The 18,714-nt window shown below is 41.7% G+C and overlaps 1 protein-coding gene across 1 annotated transcript in view; it reads right to left on the bottom strand.

Annotated features, from left to right (window-relative positions):
• The window catches only part of JAK1 (Janus kinase 1), a 131,546-nt gene that overhangs the window by 43,286 nt on the left and 69,546 nt on the right, over window positions 1-18,714 (bottom strand). Inside the window, exons 2-4 of the mRNA XM_079777011.1 lie at window positions 8,174-8,255; window positions 5,599-5,797; window positions 2,877-3,000 (exon numbers count right to left, since the gene is read on the bottom strand). Coding sequence (XP_079633137.1) covers window positions 2,877-3,000; window positions 5,599-5,797; window positions 8,174-8,179 — 329 coding nt within the window. The 5' untranslated portion in view covers window positions 8,180-8,255. The remainder of the gene's footprint in view (window positions 1-2,876; window positions 3,001-5,598; window positions 5,798-8,173; window positions 8,256-18,714) is intronic.

Here is an 18,714-nt window from a genome sequence, read left to right as displayed (position 1 = left end):
CAGCTTTCTATCTAATAAGGTGACAAAACGAAAAATACAAAACAAAACAAAAGTTAAAGCAGTAATGCCAAAATCAACATCTTCCCAATTTTGTTCTAATAAGACAAAACTAGAATTACACTGAGGACAGAAATTCTACATCCCTTTTAAAATTAATTATGAAAATGTTCAAACTTGGGCCAAACACTAATTCTTAATATTATAACATGCTAATGGGAAAAAATAAAGAACAACATAAATAAATGTAGTATGACAGCTACCCAGATTCCTTTTCAGAATGATGTGGAGGAAAAATGGAGGAAGGAAGGAAGGAAGGAAGGAAGGAAGGAAGGAAGGAAGGAAGGAAGGAAGGAAGGAAGGAAGGAAGGGAGGGAGGGAGGGAGGGAGGGAGGGAGGGAGGGAGGGAGGGAGATGGACAGGTAGACCTATTAATCAGAGATATGCCTTCCTTGCAAGTTGTTGAGAAAATTATATTACAGATGACTGCATATTCTAAGATTATGTACAGATGTTTTATACAACAAATTCTGTCCAGGTTTCTATAGAAGTTTACTAATGGACACTAAAATTCATTTAGATGGGAAAAGGAAACATTTTTTCCTTAAAAAGGAATAAAGAATATGCTTGCCTTGTATGAAGATATATTACCGTATAAAACAATAACTATCAAAATCATTATCTAAAAACAGAAAACTATAATTAAAGATTATTTCCCAAAATAGAGCTGAGATTCCACTGAAATAGTTGCTAACATTTATTTTCATATTACACCTTCTTTAGTGGTGAGATTATAAGGTTTCAAAACATTTGTAGTTTGTTATAATGCAAGTGTTTTAGCTTAGGGTGGGATCTTTTCTTCCCCAAGTTCAAAGAGCTGCGGTAACAAAGCAATATCCTGTTGAAGTGCAATGTCAGGTACAAAGTCAAGGTGCCAAAAATGAAGCGGCCATGCACTTCCTGGCAGCCAAGAGACTGGGAGCAGGCAAAGGCAGCTTCTATAGGGAGGCACTCACACAACCGACAAAAATGAGTGCCTCCAAGAGGCCTCTGTGCCAACAAGGTGATTCACTTCTTGTGTGACTTTGGGAAACTCACTTCTCTCTTCTGGAAACCAGTTTCCCCCTAAAAAGTTGGAAGAGTTGAATTAGTAAACTCAGGTCTCTTCCAAATTCCAATTTTACCATTCTAGATTTCAAACCAAGGAGAGAAACCTAGAGGGAAAGAACTGGAATTGTGACATGCCCCCCTTCCTAGACTGGGAGCTGCAAGCACACGTTTAAATGCTAGATCACACAGCAAGCCCCCAGGCCACAGAAAGCAAGATTACACTTTGAAAAACAAACCCAAATATAGTCTGAAGGCTCAGCTGGGTGGGGTGAATGTTTCCCTAAATCTGGGGCGTGAAATCGCGCATACATATATCTCTCTCCTCATAAGGTGAGACCTTGGGTGAATATAGAAAGAAGAGAAAAAGTCAGCCCTAGGATGATTATAAAAGAAAGTAAATCTGGTTCAGCTTCGCTGAGAAAAACATCCAGGCCATTCTGGAATGGAAACAACTCTACTGACTTCCCTAAGGAAATAGTAGCTAAGATACTGTGGAGAGCATCTGAGATCCCAAGGGCGTTTCCAGCATGCGCCTGCATCCCATCAGCACCTGAGCTAACCTTAATCACATCTATGTTAAGATCCTTTTCAAAAAGTAGCCACTCTATTTATAAGATCCTCTGCTAAATACACATGTTCACTTGTGCTTAACTACAACCTAACTACCATACTCCCAATTCTAGGTACAGAACAAATATGCTTATAAACTCAAGAGTCTACAGCAATGAAGTACTGACTATATATGCCACTTGGGAGGCTATGTGACATTTGACAAGGTCTAGGATACAGGAGAAAAGGCAAATACCCATCTGAAGAAGAATTACAGCCCGCTACACAAAGCCCCAGGGGGTGGATCCGAACATCCACCCCGGGAGCAAGGCCCACCTAGCATTTGCAGGATCCCACTGCAGGCAGTGCTTCTCAACCTCCTTAGCTGCAACTTTTAGTAAGAAGTATGTTTTATCAGATGATCACCTAGTACACACATATGTACTATGTATCTCAAACAAACCTTTTCAAAAACAATATTCTTAGGATATGTATATACTGAGTGGCCAGATTATGATGATCTCTGAACGCATAATAATCTGGCCACTCAGTCAGTGTGTGTGTGTGTATGTGTGTATATACATATGTATATACACACACATACACATATATACACATATACATATACATATACATATACATATACATATACATATACATATATATATTAGAGGCCCGGTGCATGAATTTGTGCATGGGTAGGGTCTGGCCAGCCTGGCCAGGGGTGGTTGGCCGGCCTGCCTGCTGGTCCGAACTCCTGGTTGAGGGGACAATTTTCATATTAGCCTTTTATTATATAGGATATACACTGAGTGGCCAGATTATTATGCATTCAGAGATCATAATAATCTGGCCACTCAGTGTATATGCTGATATTATCTATTCTTGCCTGCTTCTTTTTTAAAACAAATTCTAGTCACAACTTACTAAATTAAATTCATAACCATGACTCACCATTTGAAAAACTCTGCTACAGGACACTAATTTTATTCAAAATACCCTCTGCATCATAATGATTTCTTTTCTAGAATGTGGCAGAGGAAGGTGGTCAAATTCATCTTGAATTGTATTCCAAATACTGAAAAAGTCCTTTCTCATACCAAGCAAACATACAGCTTACAAATTACAAAAATGACTACAGTATTTCTTGGTAAGTGACTCAGGGCTCCAGGCTAACCGCCCTCCCTTCCCACACGAGGAAGCCAGGCAGGCACCCATACCTCATCCGGTAGTGGAGCCGGAGCGATGTCTTGTCATCAACAGTAATGCTGCGATTTGGAGCATACCAGAGCTTGGTGCTCTCATCATACAGGGCAAAGAGGTTGTGGCACAGGGGAGAGATGCCTGGGGAAAAGTAAAGAACATATCAAAATATCAAAGATAGATATATTTGGCTATCTGTTTCCAATGCATGACATATGCAACATAGGAAATTCTCTCATCCAGAAAGAATCTAGGTCACATTCGTATTCTCTTAGGGCAAATATGACTTCCAAGCATGTTCAATCAAGCAGTTTTAATAATAATAATTAATAACTATGGCTCCCAACAATATGTACTATAGCTCCTGGCAAACCAGATTTAAACCTTTTAAAATGGATGTCTCATGATATTTCTCAGTGTCTACAACACAGTCTTACCAAATCCTGCTTTTAAAAAAGGCTATCTGAGAGGTTTCCAGACCCCCGCCTGAGTTCACCTTGCTAATCAGTCAGAAACATTCTTGGAGTTTGAGAGGTCCCCAATCTGTCTCCTACAGAAAACGTTTAAACAATTCTAATATATATATTAAACATTCAAAGAAGTTTCTGGCAGTAGCAGATAAAATTATGTGTTAGAATAAATAACCACAGTGATTTTTGTCAGTGATTAAAATCTATTATCATTAATAATAAATACATGTAAGCACTTTGTAGCATTATCATAAATATTTTTAGTAGCCAACTAAGAAGCTTATATATGCCTAACAAAGGTGGTTCAATAAGCTCCCTAGCCTCCCCACCCCACCAATTGCTTCTTTCAATACAAGAAAGACCGAAAAGATAAAGGAGATATGAAGCCAGGAAAGCACCTTTTCGCTCACTTCTGAGTCCAAGATTAACATTACACACACCTGTAATCTAAAAGCAAGTGGGCAAGGGAGGAAAATGATTGCAAATAATCATATTTCATGTGCAGTCAGGCCTCACACTAAGACACAGTGAACTAAACCAAAAATAATGTGCGAATATGAGGTAACTGGGTCCTTGTCTCCCAAATTAGACATCTGGAGTGAGACAGACAGCCATGGGGACTCTCGCCAGCCCGGCCTGCCTAGGCAGGGACTCTCCAATGAACAGGCTGAGTTAAGAAGCTGCAACCTCTTGACATCTCCATGCCTCTGCTGAACCCCTCATCTCAATTCCTGCTTCTCAAGTTATCTGGGAGCTACCCCTTCAGAAGCTACACTCCTCCTCGTAACAGAGAGGATGGAGCTAAGCTGCAAACAGCATTCTCTGCGGGAACAAGGGCAAATGACTTTTGGATCCAGTATTAAGAGGACTGTGTTTCAGGTATACCCATTTTTTTAATTCACAAAATGGCTTTTGTGGACTGGCCTAGAAACCGAGGCCAGTTGTATGTATTTCTTCATACATTTGAATGTGCAATGACATACATATTTAAGCATAATTCATTTATAATCATCGATCTGTCTGTAATTCTCTACAGGTCTGATTCTAATAATATTAGTATTCATAAATAGGAAAATCAAAGGTATCTTTTTATATAAAAGTATGGAATAATAGCAATACTAACATTGCTGAGGGTTAAGTGTCAGGCATCAGGCTAACACACTCTACATTTATTATCTTTAAATTCTCCTAACACCTAATGAGATATTATGTATGCCATTTTACAAATAATGAAACTGTGGCCTCCCGAGATTTAGTTTGATTCAAAGTTACTCAGTTAGTAAAATGCAAAGTTGGGATTCAAATCAAGCTAGAACTACTGAGTAGGTGAAATAAGGAGAACTAAAATTATAAAAATTTGCCAAATGATAATGAAAAACATGGAAGAAATCAATACTGCTCCCAAACACCACTTACTATAATAATAAGAGCTACAAGAATGTGGCATGCCGTGTTCATGCATTTTCAAAATCAATAAATTTCTGTAAAATTCTCCTGAGTCAGTTAGAATAGAGACTGCTAATTCTCCACAGAGTGGACTTAAATCTCTACATTTCTATGACATGACTTTGGGGCAAACACGGCCAATGACTCCAAATTTAAAAGATGATGAAAAAGGCTTTATTTTGTTACTCAGTTTGGCTTTCACCTTCTGAAGGCAACAGGCTAAGTTTAGTAATATAAGCCTCACTTTAAAAAAAAAAAAATGGATTGTGTTGTTCACAGCCTCACTGTCCTTTTCACAACTTGGCAATCTGACCAAGCCACAAAGTGACACTACATTTCTCACTTCACCTCAGCATCACATTGGAGGTGGGGGTGGGGGCGGAGGCAGGCCACAGCTGCAGGATGAATCACAGTGGTCAGAAGTTTTGAACAATTTATGATATTAAGAGGTGCTACTTATTGAGCCTATAAGTTTGTGCTTTGCTCATTTAGTGCTGATATTATTCAATTTCACGGATGTAGGGGAAATAAAAACTAAGTCTCCACAGAGGGCAAGCATTGTTCCTGGGTATCCCACAGCTCATTAGTGACAGCAGGAATAAACCACTTTGCAATGAAGAAAGTGAAACTCTCAGAATTCAAGTCACTGGCCTAAGGTCAAGGGTAAGTGAGTGGCAGAGGCAGGGCCGAACCCCTGACTCCCAGAGTCCACACCTCTCTCCGCTCAACGAAGCCATCAGGGCAGAGACACCTGGATGGGCTTCTGGGATGGTGTACCACCAACCGAAACCCACCCTGGGCCCGGGCAGCAGCCAGTACTCACAGCACTCCTGCGCCGCCCTGATGCACAGCTCCTCCGCCGTGTACTCCCCGCTGCCCAGCCGGAGGGGCGCCCTGTCCGGCAGATAGAAGAGCACTTCCACCCCCGGCTCAGGGGCCTCCAGGTTCACCTCGGTCTTCTTGGAGCTCCGCATTTTAGCACAGAAAGCCATGGCATTGCAGTCCTCTTTTATATTTAGATACTGTAAGGCAAGTAAGACCGTGGTCATTCCGTGTGCTGAGAGTTCCAGCAGTAAAGCAAAGTGTTATGAAGGTGAGCAAGCAGAAATCCGTGCTACTGGGTAAGTACCTCTCTCTGCCCCTTCCCTCCCTGAAAATCAAATGCACCAGGGCTTATGACACGTGAAACTATGGAAAATAATCTATCACACATTCTAATTAATTATTCGTTGTCAGACCATATTCTCAAAAATCAGAATCATTTTAGACAGGTTTAAATTTATTTTCTCTATTTGCACACAAGCTATCGTTGGAAAATGTGGCTCATTCTGGAACCACTAATGCTAATGATACTAGCATTGCTGCTAACTCGACTGGGATAATTTTACCTTTGAATAGAGCTATGGCATGAATCATACTGTCTTTTAATTTTATATCTATCTCCCACTAAACTGCAAGCTCAGTAAGGGCAGAAATCATGTTTATCTATCTCCAAGCCCCCAGGACCCAGCCCAGGGCTGGCTCTTACATAGTATACACAAAATGACAAGTAATTCATGTTTATAAACCACATGGAAGGGTCATGAAAATTAATCCAAGGAGCCAGGTCCCCGGCACCCCATGGGCAGGCAGGAGGATGGGCAGCACGCTGTGGCAGCAGAATGAGGGTGGGCAGCCTTGCTTTGAAAGGGTCAGAACTCTCTGGTGAGAAGCTTGCAAAAAGTCATTTATGTGAGTCTCTTAAAAAGAGAGAGCAACTAGGGTCAAAGAGCCAACCTCAGCAACCTAGTCTTGGGCAAGGCCAGAAAGGAGAGGGAAACCCCTACACATTCTTTCTTCCCCTCACCCCACCACCAATGGCCTACAATTTAATTTCCCTGACCTGAGGTCACAACTTTCCTCCTGCCTGCCAAGCCGGCCTTCACTTAGCCCCCAAAGTAATGTCTCTGAAACACAAGTCAGGTCCTCCAAAGGCCCCCACTACCTACAGACCAATCTCAACTCCTAACAGAGCCCTCCGTCACCTGCCAGCTAGTCTCACGAGTCTCATCTTTTATCACTCCCAGCCTCTTACTTCATGCCTCACACCCACAAAGCTGCCATCTTCTTGCTAACTACCTCCACCCTCATCTGTCCCCCCAATGCTGTTTTTCTCACCTTCCTGACTTTGCTCATGCTGATCCCTCTACCAAAAATACCTTTCCACCGCATCCCTTTCCTGGCAAACTCCAATTTTCTTTAGAACTCAGCTCAGATGTTCACTCCTCCAAGAAGCCACCTCTGAACCTCCATCCTGTTCCCTAAGTTGATGCTCTCTCCCACACTCACCTCCCTGCACTAACAACACCTTATTCATGTGTCTGTCTCTCTCTTACTTGCTTGCTTGTGCTGGGAGTTCCCTAAGGACAAGGACTATGTCATGCATCTTTGTTTCCCAAGTACCTAATACAGAGGCTTACATGCTTACAGAATAACCCAAGGAGGCTCCTCAAAACAAGACAAGCCACATGGGACGGAGAGCAATCATGGTTGTCTTCACCAAATTCATGTGCTTGGTCTATTAGCTGCCTCGGTGAACTAAGACAGTTATAGGAGGGGCGTAAGCTAGGTTATGCTTCAATGCTACAAACTGAGAGCCATTCAGTTTTACTTGTTTAATCTCTAAAATGAACCTGAAAACCAGAATCTCCCAGAAACCAGGCTGAAAGACTAAGCTCATAACTTACTTTGAGGTTCTGATCAACTGTTAAGCAAGAAAGTTCTAAAACTCAACCCTGATTACCCAAATTCACTCCACAATGAAAAATAGGAGACGGAGAATAGAGTAGCTAAAGTCTGCTTCATAGCGTGAGATAAACCTTTGTCCTGGAGATTCTATACAGACATGGCAGGGGAAGAAGTGAAAGATGGTGTTACCCTTTCACCCTGAGGAGACAATCAGGCAAGCATACATAATTACATATATACAAGATGTGGCACCGTTTGAAATGGAGGGCAAAATACAACCGATAATGTCCAACAGGCGAGGACTCCTAAACAAAATAATAGCAACAGAGACACCATGCAGCTGTTAGAAAAGTTGACATAAAGCTCTATGAACCAACACTGAAAGGTGTCTATGACATACTACAAAATGAAAAAGAAGCACAATATGTGTATGTGGTTATACATATCTACAATCTGGAACAACATACAATTAACAGTAGTTAATGTCAAGGAGGGTTCACAAAAAAACTTTAACTTGTACTTTTAAGTGTTTTTAAGGCAGAACATTCAACATTTGAAATGAACAAAAATTAAAATACCTATATTTAGGAACTAAAGGATTTCACGATCAGTTTCATTATTCTTTTTAAAAGCTATTTTCCTTTTTGTCTTTACCATGCAAATGTACATACCTGCATTTATTCGGCTGTCCAATGTCCCCCAAAAGCAGACTGGATTTTCTTCTCTACTTTCCAAAGCCCGTTCAGAGCTGAGCTACACAAGGACAAATAAACAAATCAGCTGCAGAGGTAATTGCATCAGGAAAGAAGAGGACACTTTCATTAAGGAAGCAGCCCAAACCATAAGCAGGCAGGAAAAAGCATTTGGGAGAAGAAGGAAAACAACAAAAAGCAATGATGAGGACACCCAGCGGACAGAGAGGCAGCTTGGGGCGTAAACATCAGAGAAGATGTTATTCTGGCTGCTTCAGAAAGGAAGCCGGGGACTTTTGCTTCCTGGCGCAGAGTGCCCTGTCCAGTGCAAGAGAAGACTGTGCACCTTCCGTCAACAACCTCTCTCCCGAGGCCGTGAACAATAGTTTGGGACGCCCAAAGATGCGCGCGCTTATTTCCTATTTCCATTTCCTTTAGAATTACCCTCCTCCCAAAGCGGTCTACCCTTGGCCTCATTTTAATGGTGAGCCAACATATGGTATGCTGATGGGGGAAGGCCTAGGAATAAATCTGACAATGCTTTCAGTTCTCCAAGTAGTTTTTGAGCCATTCTTATTTGAAAACTTAAGTAGCAAATAAAGCTCCCAAGCTACTCCCTGACCTTACGTCAAAGCCTACTAAACAGAACACCAGCTTGGTTCTGTAGAATTAAAGTGCCTGGTCTCACACACACACACACACACACACACACACACACACACACCTCTGTATTGTTTTAACAACTTTCCTTGCTGTTTCTCACAAACTCTCTTTTTTACCAGTAGAATCAAGCTACTGTTGCAAATAAGGAGCAACTACCCTTAGTGATTTGAAAGTGGTTTCCAAGTTAATACAGGTTATTGTCTCAGTTTCCTGTCTTATCATCCAACACATGTTTATCAGCATGCATCTTTAGGAAGAGCACAGTCCCAGGTGTGAGGTGGCAGAGTGGCGCGGCGCTGGAGAGAATGACGTGAGGCTGCAAGGCCACCATTCCCACAGGACCTGACAATCCAAGTGGGAGATGGCACAATGGAAAACATAAAAGCAATCTAACATCAATAGTGTGTGTCACGATGGCATCTTCTGTACCTCTAGCTAACTCTGGGGACTAACACTGGTGACGGCTAATTTGGGAAGGCTTTCTGCAATGGATGAGACTTAAGCATAAAGGAGGCCAAGCAGGGAATACAAGTATGAATTTTGATGTGACAGCTTTGACTTGGCTATTTTAACATGGACAATTTTAACACAATTCAAAGAACAGATCACTAGACTTTTAGCTTTTAAAATGTAATATAGTCAATTATTTTAATTAAGTGAATAGATACCCTGCCCTGCATCAAAACAGCAACCTGAAATTAGCTACATGCTAACGCCTAGCTTCTGCTCAGAAGCAGGGTTTCAAATGTCACGTTTAGGATACTCAACAAGTATGTATGAACAGTTCTAAGTGCGAACATCTGAGCTATATCAAGAGGCCACAATGAAGAACAAGAGTGATATGATCCCTGATTACATGGAGCTTATGGTCTACAGGACCAATGGAATCAAACAAAAAAGCACAGAAACGGTCATTATAAAGAGCTTAAAATGCCCTGAAGGAAAAAGAGAGCTCATGTAAGAGCAATATGATATAGCATGGAGTTCAAGAGGGAAGTAATACTGACCTAAGTTGTAGTGGGTATCTAGGGAGGAGGGGAGAAAGCAGTCTGGGTGAAGGAGTAGCATGTGCAAAGGCCCTGTAAGAAATGAGGAACTAGTCTGGTCTCTCCAGCTGCACAAATAGGAAAATACCTCCAATACACCTTTTTACATCTGGACAAAGATCAGCACTAGCCAATTTATAGGCTTGCCAACAGCATGTCTGGGACCTTTCTACCCCAGATTTCTTGTAGCACGCCACTATAATCTGTTGCCGAGGATGAATAAAAATTAACCAGATGAGCTCCATGCTTTAAAGCAGGGGTCCTCAAACTTTTTAAACAGGGGGCCAGTTCACTGTCCCTCAGACCGTTGGAGGGCCGGACTATAGTTTAAAAAAAACTATGAACAAATTCCTATGCACACTGCACATATCTTATTTTGAAGTAAAATAACAAAATGGCAAAAACACCATGTGGCCGGCGGGCCATAGTTTGAGGACGCTTGCAAAGCATTAAGAAGCCCATCTCAAACCAGGAAAGGGACACACAATCGGAGCCTTTCAGAGCAGGAAGAGACCTATAAGCTATAAGTTCCACCAGGTGCAGGCTCTTTAAGAAGAAATACAGCATAAAATTTTAGAACTCACAAAGCATTTTAATATGCACCATCAGATCGCGCACGTGTTACTTGAATTTAGGAGCTGTGGGGTTGCTCTGGGCCTCATGTAAGATTCAAGAATCAGACAAAAATCACTAAAATTCTTCTAGAACTAGGATTCTATGAAAACCTGTAATCAAGCAGAGTTTGGTGTTTCCATTATTCTTTTTCCACAGCAAGCAACATTATATTGAAATCACATTGTACCTAATTTCCAAACTGATCTCCAGTATTACTGGACAGGATAAAATGGTATCAACTTGTGATGCTTAACTTAGAGATTAAACTCTCTGGGAAAACAAGATCAGCAACAGAATTTCTAGACAATATGCATTACTATGATGCTTTATATGCTGATTCAATAACAACAAAATCCCTACTCTTAGGAAACTGACATTCTAATGATAAAAATGTTCAAAGCACTTAACAGAGATGCTGCGCATTATCCTAAGCGCTTAAACCTCGGTCTGCTGATCCAGTTCATAATCAATGACAACTGTCCGCACTCAGGATAACAAGTGGTTTTTGGTGCTACAGCATTTGTGTAATGGCTTCATTCAAATAAACATTTCTTTCCAAAACAAAACACACAATATGATCTACTTATTTTTACAACAGGTAGGAAAAGAGCAAGATCCGTTTATAAATACTTTGGATAATTCCAAGAAATCAATTCAAGCTTCTTGCTACAGGATACAAAAAGAAAATCTTTAATGTTAGAAAAACTGACCAGATGGAATCACACAATGCCCTTTAAAAATAACATGATTCACTGGGTTCCATTCTCAACGCAGATGAAAACAATGAGGCTCAGAAAACAGGATGGATAAAAGTGAGTAATCAAAAGGTTTTGATGATAGCAATGAATTCATCCCACCTTAATCCTACATAATAAAAGGCTAATATGCAAATTGTCCCCTCCACCAGGAGTTTGACAAGGGGGGGGCCAGCCCATCAACTGCCCACGGCCCCTCCCCCTGGCCTGACCCACCCATGCACAAATTCGTGCACGGGGCCTCTAGTTTACTTATAAATTTTCAAGGATTTTAAAGAAAACGTCTTTTCTTTCCATGAGAGAGGACTAATTTTGTGGCTCAATCTTGTAGATGCTTCTTAACATGGGGGGCGGCGCGGGGAAGAAATCAGGGAAATTTTGTAGATTCTCAGGGTGTTTTTTTTTTTTTTTAATTTTTGAAGTCTTATGTGAGAGACAAGTACATCTGATACTTTCTGAGTGAGGGAAAAGTAACAGAAACAAAACATAGTCTGGTGAGCCTGAACAAGGACTAAACTGCAATAGCAGGGATATCACTATTTTCCAAAATGCACAATTCCAAAATATCTACTTCTGAAAATACTGAAGCCCTCTTATATTTTCAAGGATATCTTCTGTATAATACAGCTATCTGTATAAGGAAGAATATACAATTAAATTTGGAATAGTGGGGAAAAGAGACATAAAAACAGACCATATTAACTCACAAATATGACCAAAGGCCACTGCCAGATTTATATGATGAAAATAGACTGGATGACAGTTAAAAATCAATGACAATCAAAATATAATACTTTGGGTACCTGATTGTTTTTACTAAACAAACAGTTATACTTCCAGTGAATTGCATTATGTATGCTTTAAGGAATTAAAGCCTTTAATCTCTTAAGTAGAAAATACAAATAAAACGTTAATGAATTAAGGTATGAACTTGGGAAAAAATTTAAGAAATGTTATTAGAAAATGTCCTGAATAGAACCATAGTCATAGAAGCATCGAACAGACAGTCCAATCTATGAGGGAAGGCTTGGGGGGGGGGGGGGGGTAGGGGGTAAGAGATCAACCAAAGGACTTGTATGCATGCATATGAGCATAACCAATGGACACAAACAGTAGGGGGGTGGGGGTGTAAGGGCATGTGCTGGGGAGTGGGGACAGCCGGGAAGAGGTCAATGGGGGGAAAAGGAGACTTATGTAATAAATTAAACAATAAAGAATTTAAAAAGAAAAGAAAATGTCCTGAAATCAGCTGCTTAATACCGTAAGAAATTGTAAGATTAAAGATATAAAGCCTTGTCCTAACCCGTCTGGCTCAGTGGATAGAACGTCGGCCCACAGACTGAAGGGTCCCGGGTTCGATGCCAGTCAAGGGCATGTATCGTGGTTACAGGCTCAATCCCCAATAGGGGGCATGCAGGAGGCAGCTGATCAATGTTTCTCTCTCATTGATGTTTCTAACTCTCTATCCTTCTCCCTTCCTCTCGGTAAAAATCAATAAAATATATTTTTTTAAAAAGATAAAGATGTTAAGCCTTAAAAAACTATTTCAGCAGGCACCCGTCTTACCGTTGGTGAGGAAAGTAATACAAAAATACAAGCTCCTAAAACAAATAATAAAATAAAATACAAGTTCCTAGAGGGCAGGGATTTTTGTTTCTTTTGTTCAGCGCTTTACATATTAAGTGATCAATAAGTAGTTAAAACAGTTGTTCAATGAAAGATCAAGGTGACAAACGAAGCAACCTATGCAATGGAAACTTACCCTAATCCAGGGTGTGTGGGTTCTTAAGGACTTGGTACACAAGGCAGGAGAGGTGAAAGTGTGCAGAAAGGTGTTTAAGTGCTAAAGCAATATGACATAGGCTTTATGGCAGAAGATGAAGGTGGGCTGTGCGCTTGTTCAGAAAAAATGAATAAATAGGAATTCTGAACAAAAGCCTGGTCACAAATCAAAGTCTTGTTCACAAATCTCAGATGACACAGAACAGCAGCTAAAAGCATGAGCTGGCGTCATCCAGACCTGACTCTGGGTCCCACCCTCCCCACTTACTAGCTATTGTAATCTTAGGCAAGTTACTTAACATCCCTAAACCACAATGTTCTCAGCTTTAAGTGGAGGGATAAAATAGTGTATATCTCACAGAGCTGTTAAGAGATGCATTAATGCACATAAAGTGCCTAACAGATTTAGCAGGCAATAAGCATTCAGATTTTGGGCATAATTTCTGTTAAACTGATTAAAGCTTGATGGCATACAGTTCCAGCCAAGGAGAACGAACATCTTATGCTTGGAGCCAGGCACCTGTACTTAATTCCCATAAAAACCAGGAGAGGTTTTGGGCCAATCAGTGGGAATGCCACGAGTCAAACATGTGACTCCTGGTTTCAAGGATCTTGCTCTTCCCATAGGAGGAAAACCAACTGCTTTATTAACCTTTTGGAGTCAGACACGCTACCATTGCGCAACGAGGTCCTTATTAACCTTTTGCACGACACGGTTAGCATTAGAATAAAGGAATCGAGAAAAAAGCAAGCGAGTGCAAAGGTTTAAAATGCCCCCATCACCAACACCATTGTCTTCTCTGCCCTTTTTTTGTACTTTTGATAGTCTCCCATCCACCTAGGAGACTGGTCTCATTCCAAGCCCCTTCCCTCCAGAGACTGTCATTAAAAAAGCCATTAAAATGCCCCAGCCTTGCCTGCGCTCCAGCACACAAACCAAGGTGCTGCTCGGTACCACGACTGCAAGTGTGGGGAGAAGTCCTGGTGACCCTGGCACAGGCCAACCCCACGGGGGCACAGAACCTCCCAACACACACACACACTCCAAGACCCGGCAAGCGACTTTGCTTCCCTTTCAGCCTCATCACAAGGGCTTCACGCCCACAGCAGCTTTGAACGTGACTTGTGTCTGTTGCTCCCAATGCTTTGCCAAGACCCAGAATAACTGTTCTGATGAAAGTATCACAAGATACTCTGCAAAGCTGATGGATTCCAGCAGAGGACTAGATAATATAAATACAAAATCTGCTGCTTTTTACCGTAAGCAAGTCGCAATTATGGCTTTTCTATATGCCACTCCTGCCACACAGAATAACTCACTTATGACTATAGCAGCAATTCCAGGAATACCCCAGAACCGTAAGTGCTGCTGCATTTACAATAAACTTCTAGAGATGCTCAAACAATCAATGACAACTCGATGGGCCAGGGCTCTCTGTACTGCTCCCAATGAGCCTGCTCTCCCTGAGAGGGTTTCTGATCAAAGTAAATATAGTACTTTGCTTAATTAAAGTCAATAAGTGTCCTTCCTAACAACTGCATTGTATCAAGAAGCTTTGCTACTTTTTCTTTTTCTTCTTTTACCACTGATACAACTATAAGGTTGTTGAAGGGCACAGAATAGTGGTAGCAGAGGTGGACACACCGAACATGGAGGGTGGGGAATGGTTTGTCATCTTAAGTGCTTTTAATCATTCTTGCACCATCACAACAAAACCTTGCACTTTACTAGTAGAGCTTGGAAAGGTTTTCACATCTATAACCACATTTGAGTCTCACAGCCTCTTTCACAGATGAGAAGATTCAGCTTCAGACTTTCCCACGGTCAACTGGCCAGTGAGTGGCGAGACCAGGCTCAAACACACTTCTCAGCCTCCACCTCACTGCCCTTTCAGTTTGGCACACTTCCTTAGGCAAGAGGCATGGGAGTTTGGGGGGATCTAAAGAAGTGCCCCAATTAAATCTAAGCTCACCAAATCCTTACAGTATACTAATAGCTGGCAAGATAAACAGAGACAGGGGAACATCAAGAAAGCAGATGTGGAAGAGATGCCGAGAGACAGGCAGTAAGAACTACAGGAGTCAAGTGACCAGGGAGAGTAGAATCTGTTTCCAGCTTTGAGGATTAGAGAAGATTTTAAAAGACAGAAAGAAAAGGTGCAAAGGTTCTGGAAAAGGGCCAGGAGGAAGGAAAACAATGAGGATGGATGTGCAGGATGGCATATGCAGACCAGGAGGGATCCTGCAGGAAAGAGGGCAATGGTGGAAAGGTGAGGGATGGTGGATGGAGGGCAGTGTCGGTAAGCCAGCTCCCTCCTGTAGGGAACAAGAGAAACTACCCATCAGAAAGCGGCCCAGTTCTAGCCCAGTTCTGCCAGGATCTGCCTGGTCTAGAGCAAGCCTCTAAAGCAGCAGTCGCCAACCGGTGGTCCGTGAAGTCCAAAAGATTGGCGACAGCTGCTCTAAAGCTCTCTGAGCTCAAATCCCGTGCAAAAAAAGTACTTATCTGTATATATAAAAGCCTAAGTGACTGGCTGACCAGCCAACCTGCTAACTGGCCAGTAGCTATGATGCATACTGACCACCAGGAGGCAGACGCTCAGTGCAGGAGCGGAAACCACAGGTATGGAAACATGGAACAGACTGATGAATCTCAGAGGGAAAGGGGGAAGGGGGAGGGCGGGAAGAGATTAACCAAAGATCTTATATGCATACCAGAGGCCTGGTGCATGGATTTGTGCATCTGTGGGGTCCCTTAGCCTGGCCTGCAGGGATTGGGCCGAAACCAGTTCTCTGACATCCCCCAAGGGGTCCCGGATTGCGAGAGGGCACCGGCCAGGCTTCAATGTCTGTGTGACATTAGGCAAATCTTTCAACCTGTTTGAGTTTTCTGTTTCCTCTGTAAAAGTGAGTTAATAAAAGTATCTACTTTATAGGGTTGTTGTAAAGATTCAAAATTTCTCTAAATCTCTTTTTCTAAAGTAAGTCTTTGACTGGTGCACACTCAAAAAGCTCACAGCTCATTAAGAAATCAGTGTTCTGTGAGTATATGCAAGGTTTTAAAAACCTTTTAGATTAAAAAAAAAAAACAGAACAAAAATCCCTATATATTACAAATGTCTGAAACTATATTATGCTGCACCGTGACATTAATTTTTCATTAATTTGTATTTTCAAAATGTCATGGTGCAAAGACATTGAACCTCTTGCTGATAAACCATATAACAAAGCCTGAAGGTGCCTCACTAAGTAAAATAAACAAACAAAAACTCATCACAAAAAGCCCTTGAAGCACAGCTTGCTGGGAAGAAAAGAACACAAGATGTATCAGCAAAGAAGAGTTTGATTGACTGCCAAATACAAGACACACCCAACCAAAGCAAAACAGCACTTGTTCAGAGAAAGTGTGAGGTTGGGGCTGGTGTAGCTAGTCCAATCCAGAAGACTTGGGGGGAAACCAGTGTGGTAGAGTTCAACCTTCAGGTCAAGAAGACCTGGGCCAGGATACTGGCCCTGCCACTTAGTAGCTGGGTGCAAGTCACTTTTTAATTTTCTGTGGTTGTTTTCTCAGCTGCAAAAAAGAGTAACAGTAATTCTTTTACAGGATTGTTTTAAACTCTGGGAGAAAAAAAATATATACAAGCCTATGCCACATGAGGCATATATAACAGCATGACCATTATGCAGGAGGTGAGATTTGAACTGGGCCTTTAGGAGGTGGGGAAGATACAAACAGGATGAGAATAGCAACGGACTAAGGGAAACCCTCCAAATCATGGAAACGTGAAAAAAACAGCAAAAGAATAAGGGGAGGGGGTGTAAAACCCTTTGGAGACTGAACAGAAGGTTTGTGTGGAACCGAAAGAAATAAGGAAAGGGAGAAAGTTAAGGCCAACTCACAGTGGACCACAAATGCCCACACCTAAGGAGTCTGGACTTTCCTTTGAAAAGACAACCCTCTAGGAGAACTTAAATCCCCAGACTCACATGAATTCTTCAGAAACAAGAAAGTTCCCCTTGGACGGGAGTGTGTGCTGTATGGGGGTAGGGGCTCTCAGACACAAGGAGATGATGGGGAAGGGGAGGAGGCTTAGGGACACTTGACATGCAAAGGTAGAAAAACAATATCCTTTAAGTATTTTAAATGAATCAAATAGTTCTTGATGGACATGTAGGCATTGTACACTGCACTCCCCACTCCTTGCCTCCCTTGAAGTGTGAATATCCCAGGACAATAAAAGTTAACTGAGCCCTAACCTGTTTGGCTCCGTGGATAGAGCGTTGGCCTGCGGACTGAAGGGTCCCAGGTTCGATTCCGGCCAAAGGCATATGCCAGGGTTGTGGGCTCAATCCCCAGTGGGGGGCGGGGGGGGGGGGAGAGGGGGGGGGAGGGGAGTTGTGCAGGAGGCAGCCAATCAATGATTCTCTCTCATCATTGATGTTTCTATCGCTCTCTCCCTCTCCCTTCCTCTCTGAAATCAATAAATATATTTAGAAAAAAAAAAAGTTAACTGAGCAAATAGTCCCTTTGCTACCAGTAAGAGCTAATTTGAATATTCATTTGGGGACTCCATACCCTAGCCATACCTTACTCCACACACACACACACTCTCACACAAAGAAGAAACATGTTTCTTAAATAAAAGAAAAATGAGAAGCTAGTTTTTTTTCTACGAATTACACTGTGAATGAGTCAGAGAAAACTTTCCCGAAGCTTTTTCCCTTAAGACTGAGCACAGGAAGGGGGCGGGGGACCCACATTCTGCTGGTGATTCATCCTCCTCCACCGTGCAGTCTGAGGGAGGACTGCAGTCTGAGGACTACCCTTGGGAGTCCCTCTCAATTATTTTTGTAACATCTTGTCCTTGGATAAAAGGGAACACAGTCAGAAATAGGAGGCCAGGAGGTCATGTACTACTCAGTAGAGTTGTTTACCCCACCCCGTTTCCCTATTATCCAGAATTCAGTGCTCTGAATAACTGATATAGGCACTAACCGTGTTTCCAGGGATTTAAATATGGCAGAATTCCCAAAAATCACATTGAATGGAAATTTATCTGCCTTTGATGATTCTGAAGATTGTATCAAGACCTTCTTTCTCATGCCTTCGAATCATACTTTTGACCAATTTTCATTTCACAAAACTGTGAGGGGTGAAATGGGGGTGGGAGAACCCAGTTAGTAGAATTTGCATAGATAAGTTCCCCTGTATATCATCCATTTAAACAGAGAGTCTCCATCAGTTCACAGAGCTTTCTGATGTGTGGCCAGCCAGGTGGTCCCTGAGCATTTCTGGTCTTGGTCAAAAGAACTGTGCTTGTACCATGTACTACACCTGTACTCATGGCTAATAAAAGTAGAAATGCAGGTCTTCTGATGCCAAGTCTCACAGATCCCAAACTGCACAAAAATAAATATAAATGAAGGAACCTCTGCATTTTTAGCCTTTCTCCAAATGAATGCAAAAGAGCAAAGTTGGCTCAACCATTAATAAAGATTAACTAATCAAAGTCAATAAAAAATTAATACAATTATATACTTTTTACAGCTTACAACAAAGCACTATTACTCCTCAATAATTTTAAGTAAAATTTCTCTTATTTTACTCATAAGCAAACTAAGACCTAGAGATAACCCAGTGACTAGTGAAAGGTCACAT

This window comes from Cnephaeus nilssonii (assembly GCF_951640355.1).
Source record: "Cnephaeus nilssonii genome assembly, chromosome: 7".
In the NCBI taxonomy this organism is placed as follows: domain Eukaryota; kingdom Metazoa; phylum Chordata; class Mammalia; order Chiroptera; family Vespertilionidae; genus Cnephaeus; species Cnephaeus nilssonii.
This window is presented reverse-complemented; position numbering and strand designations above follow the sequence as displayed.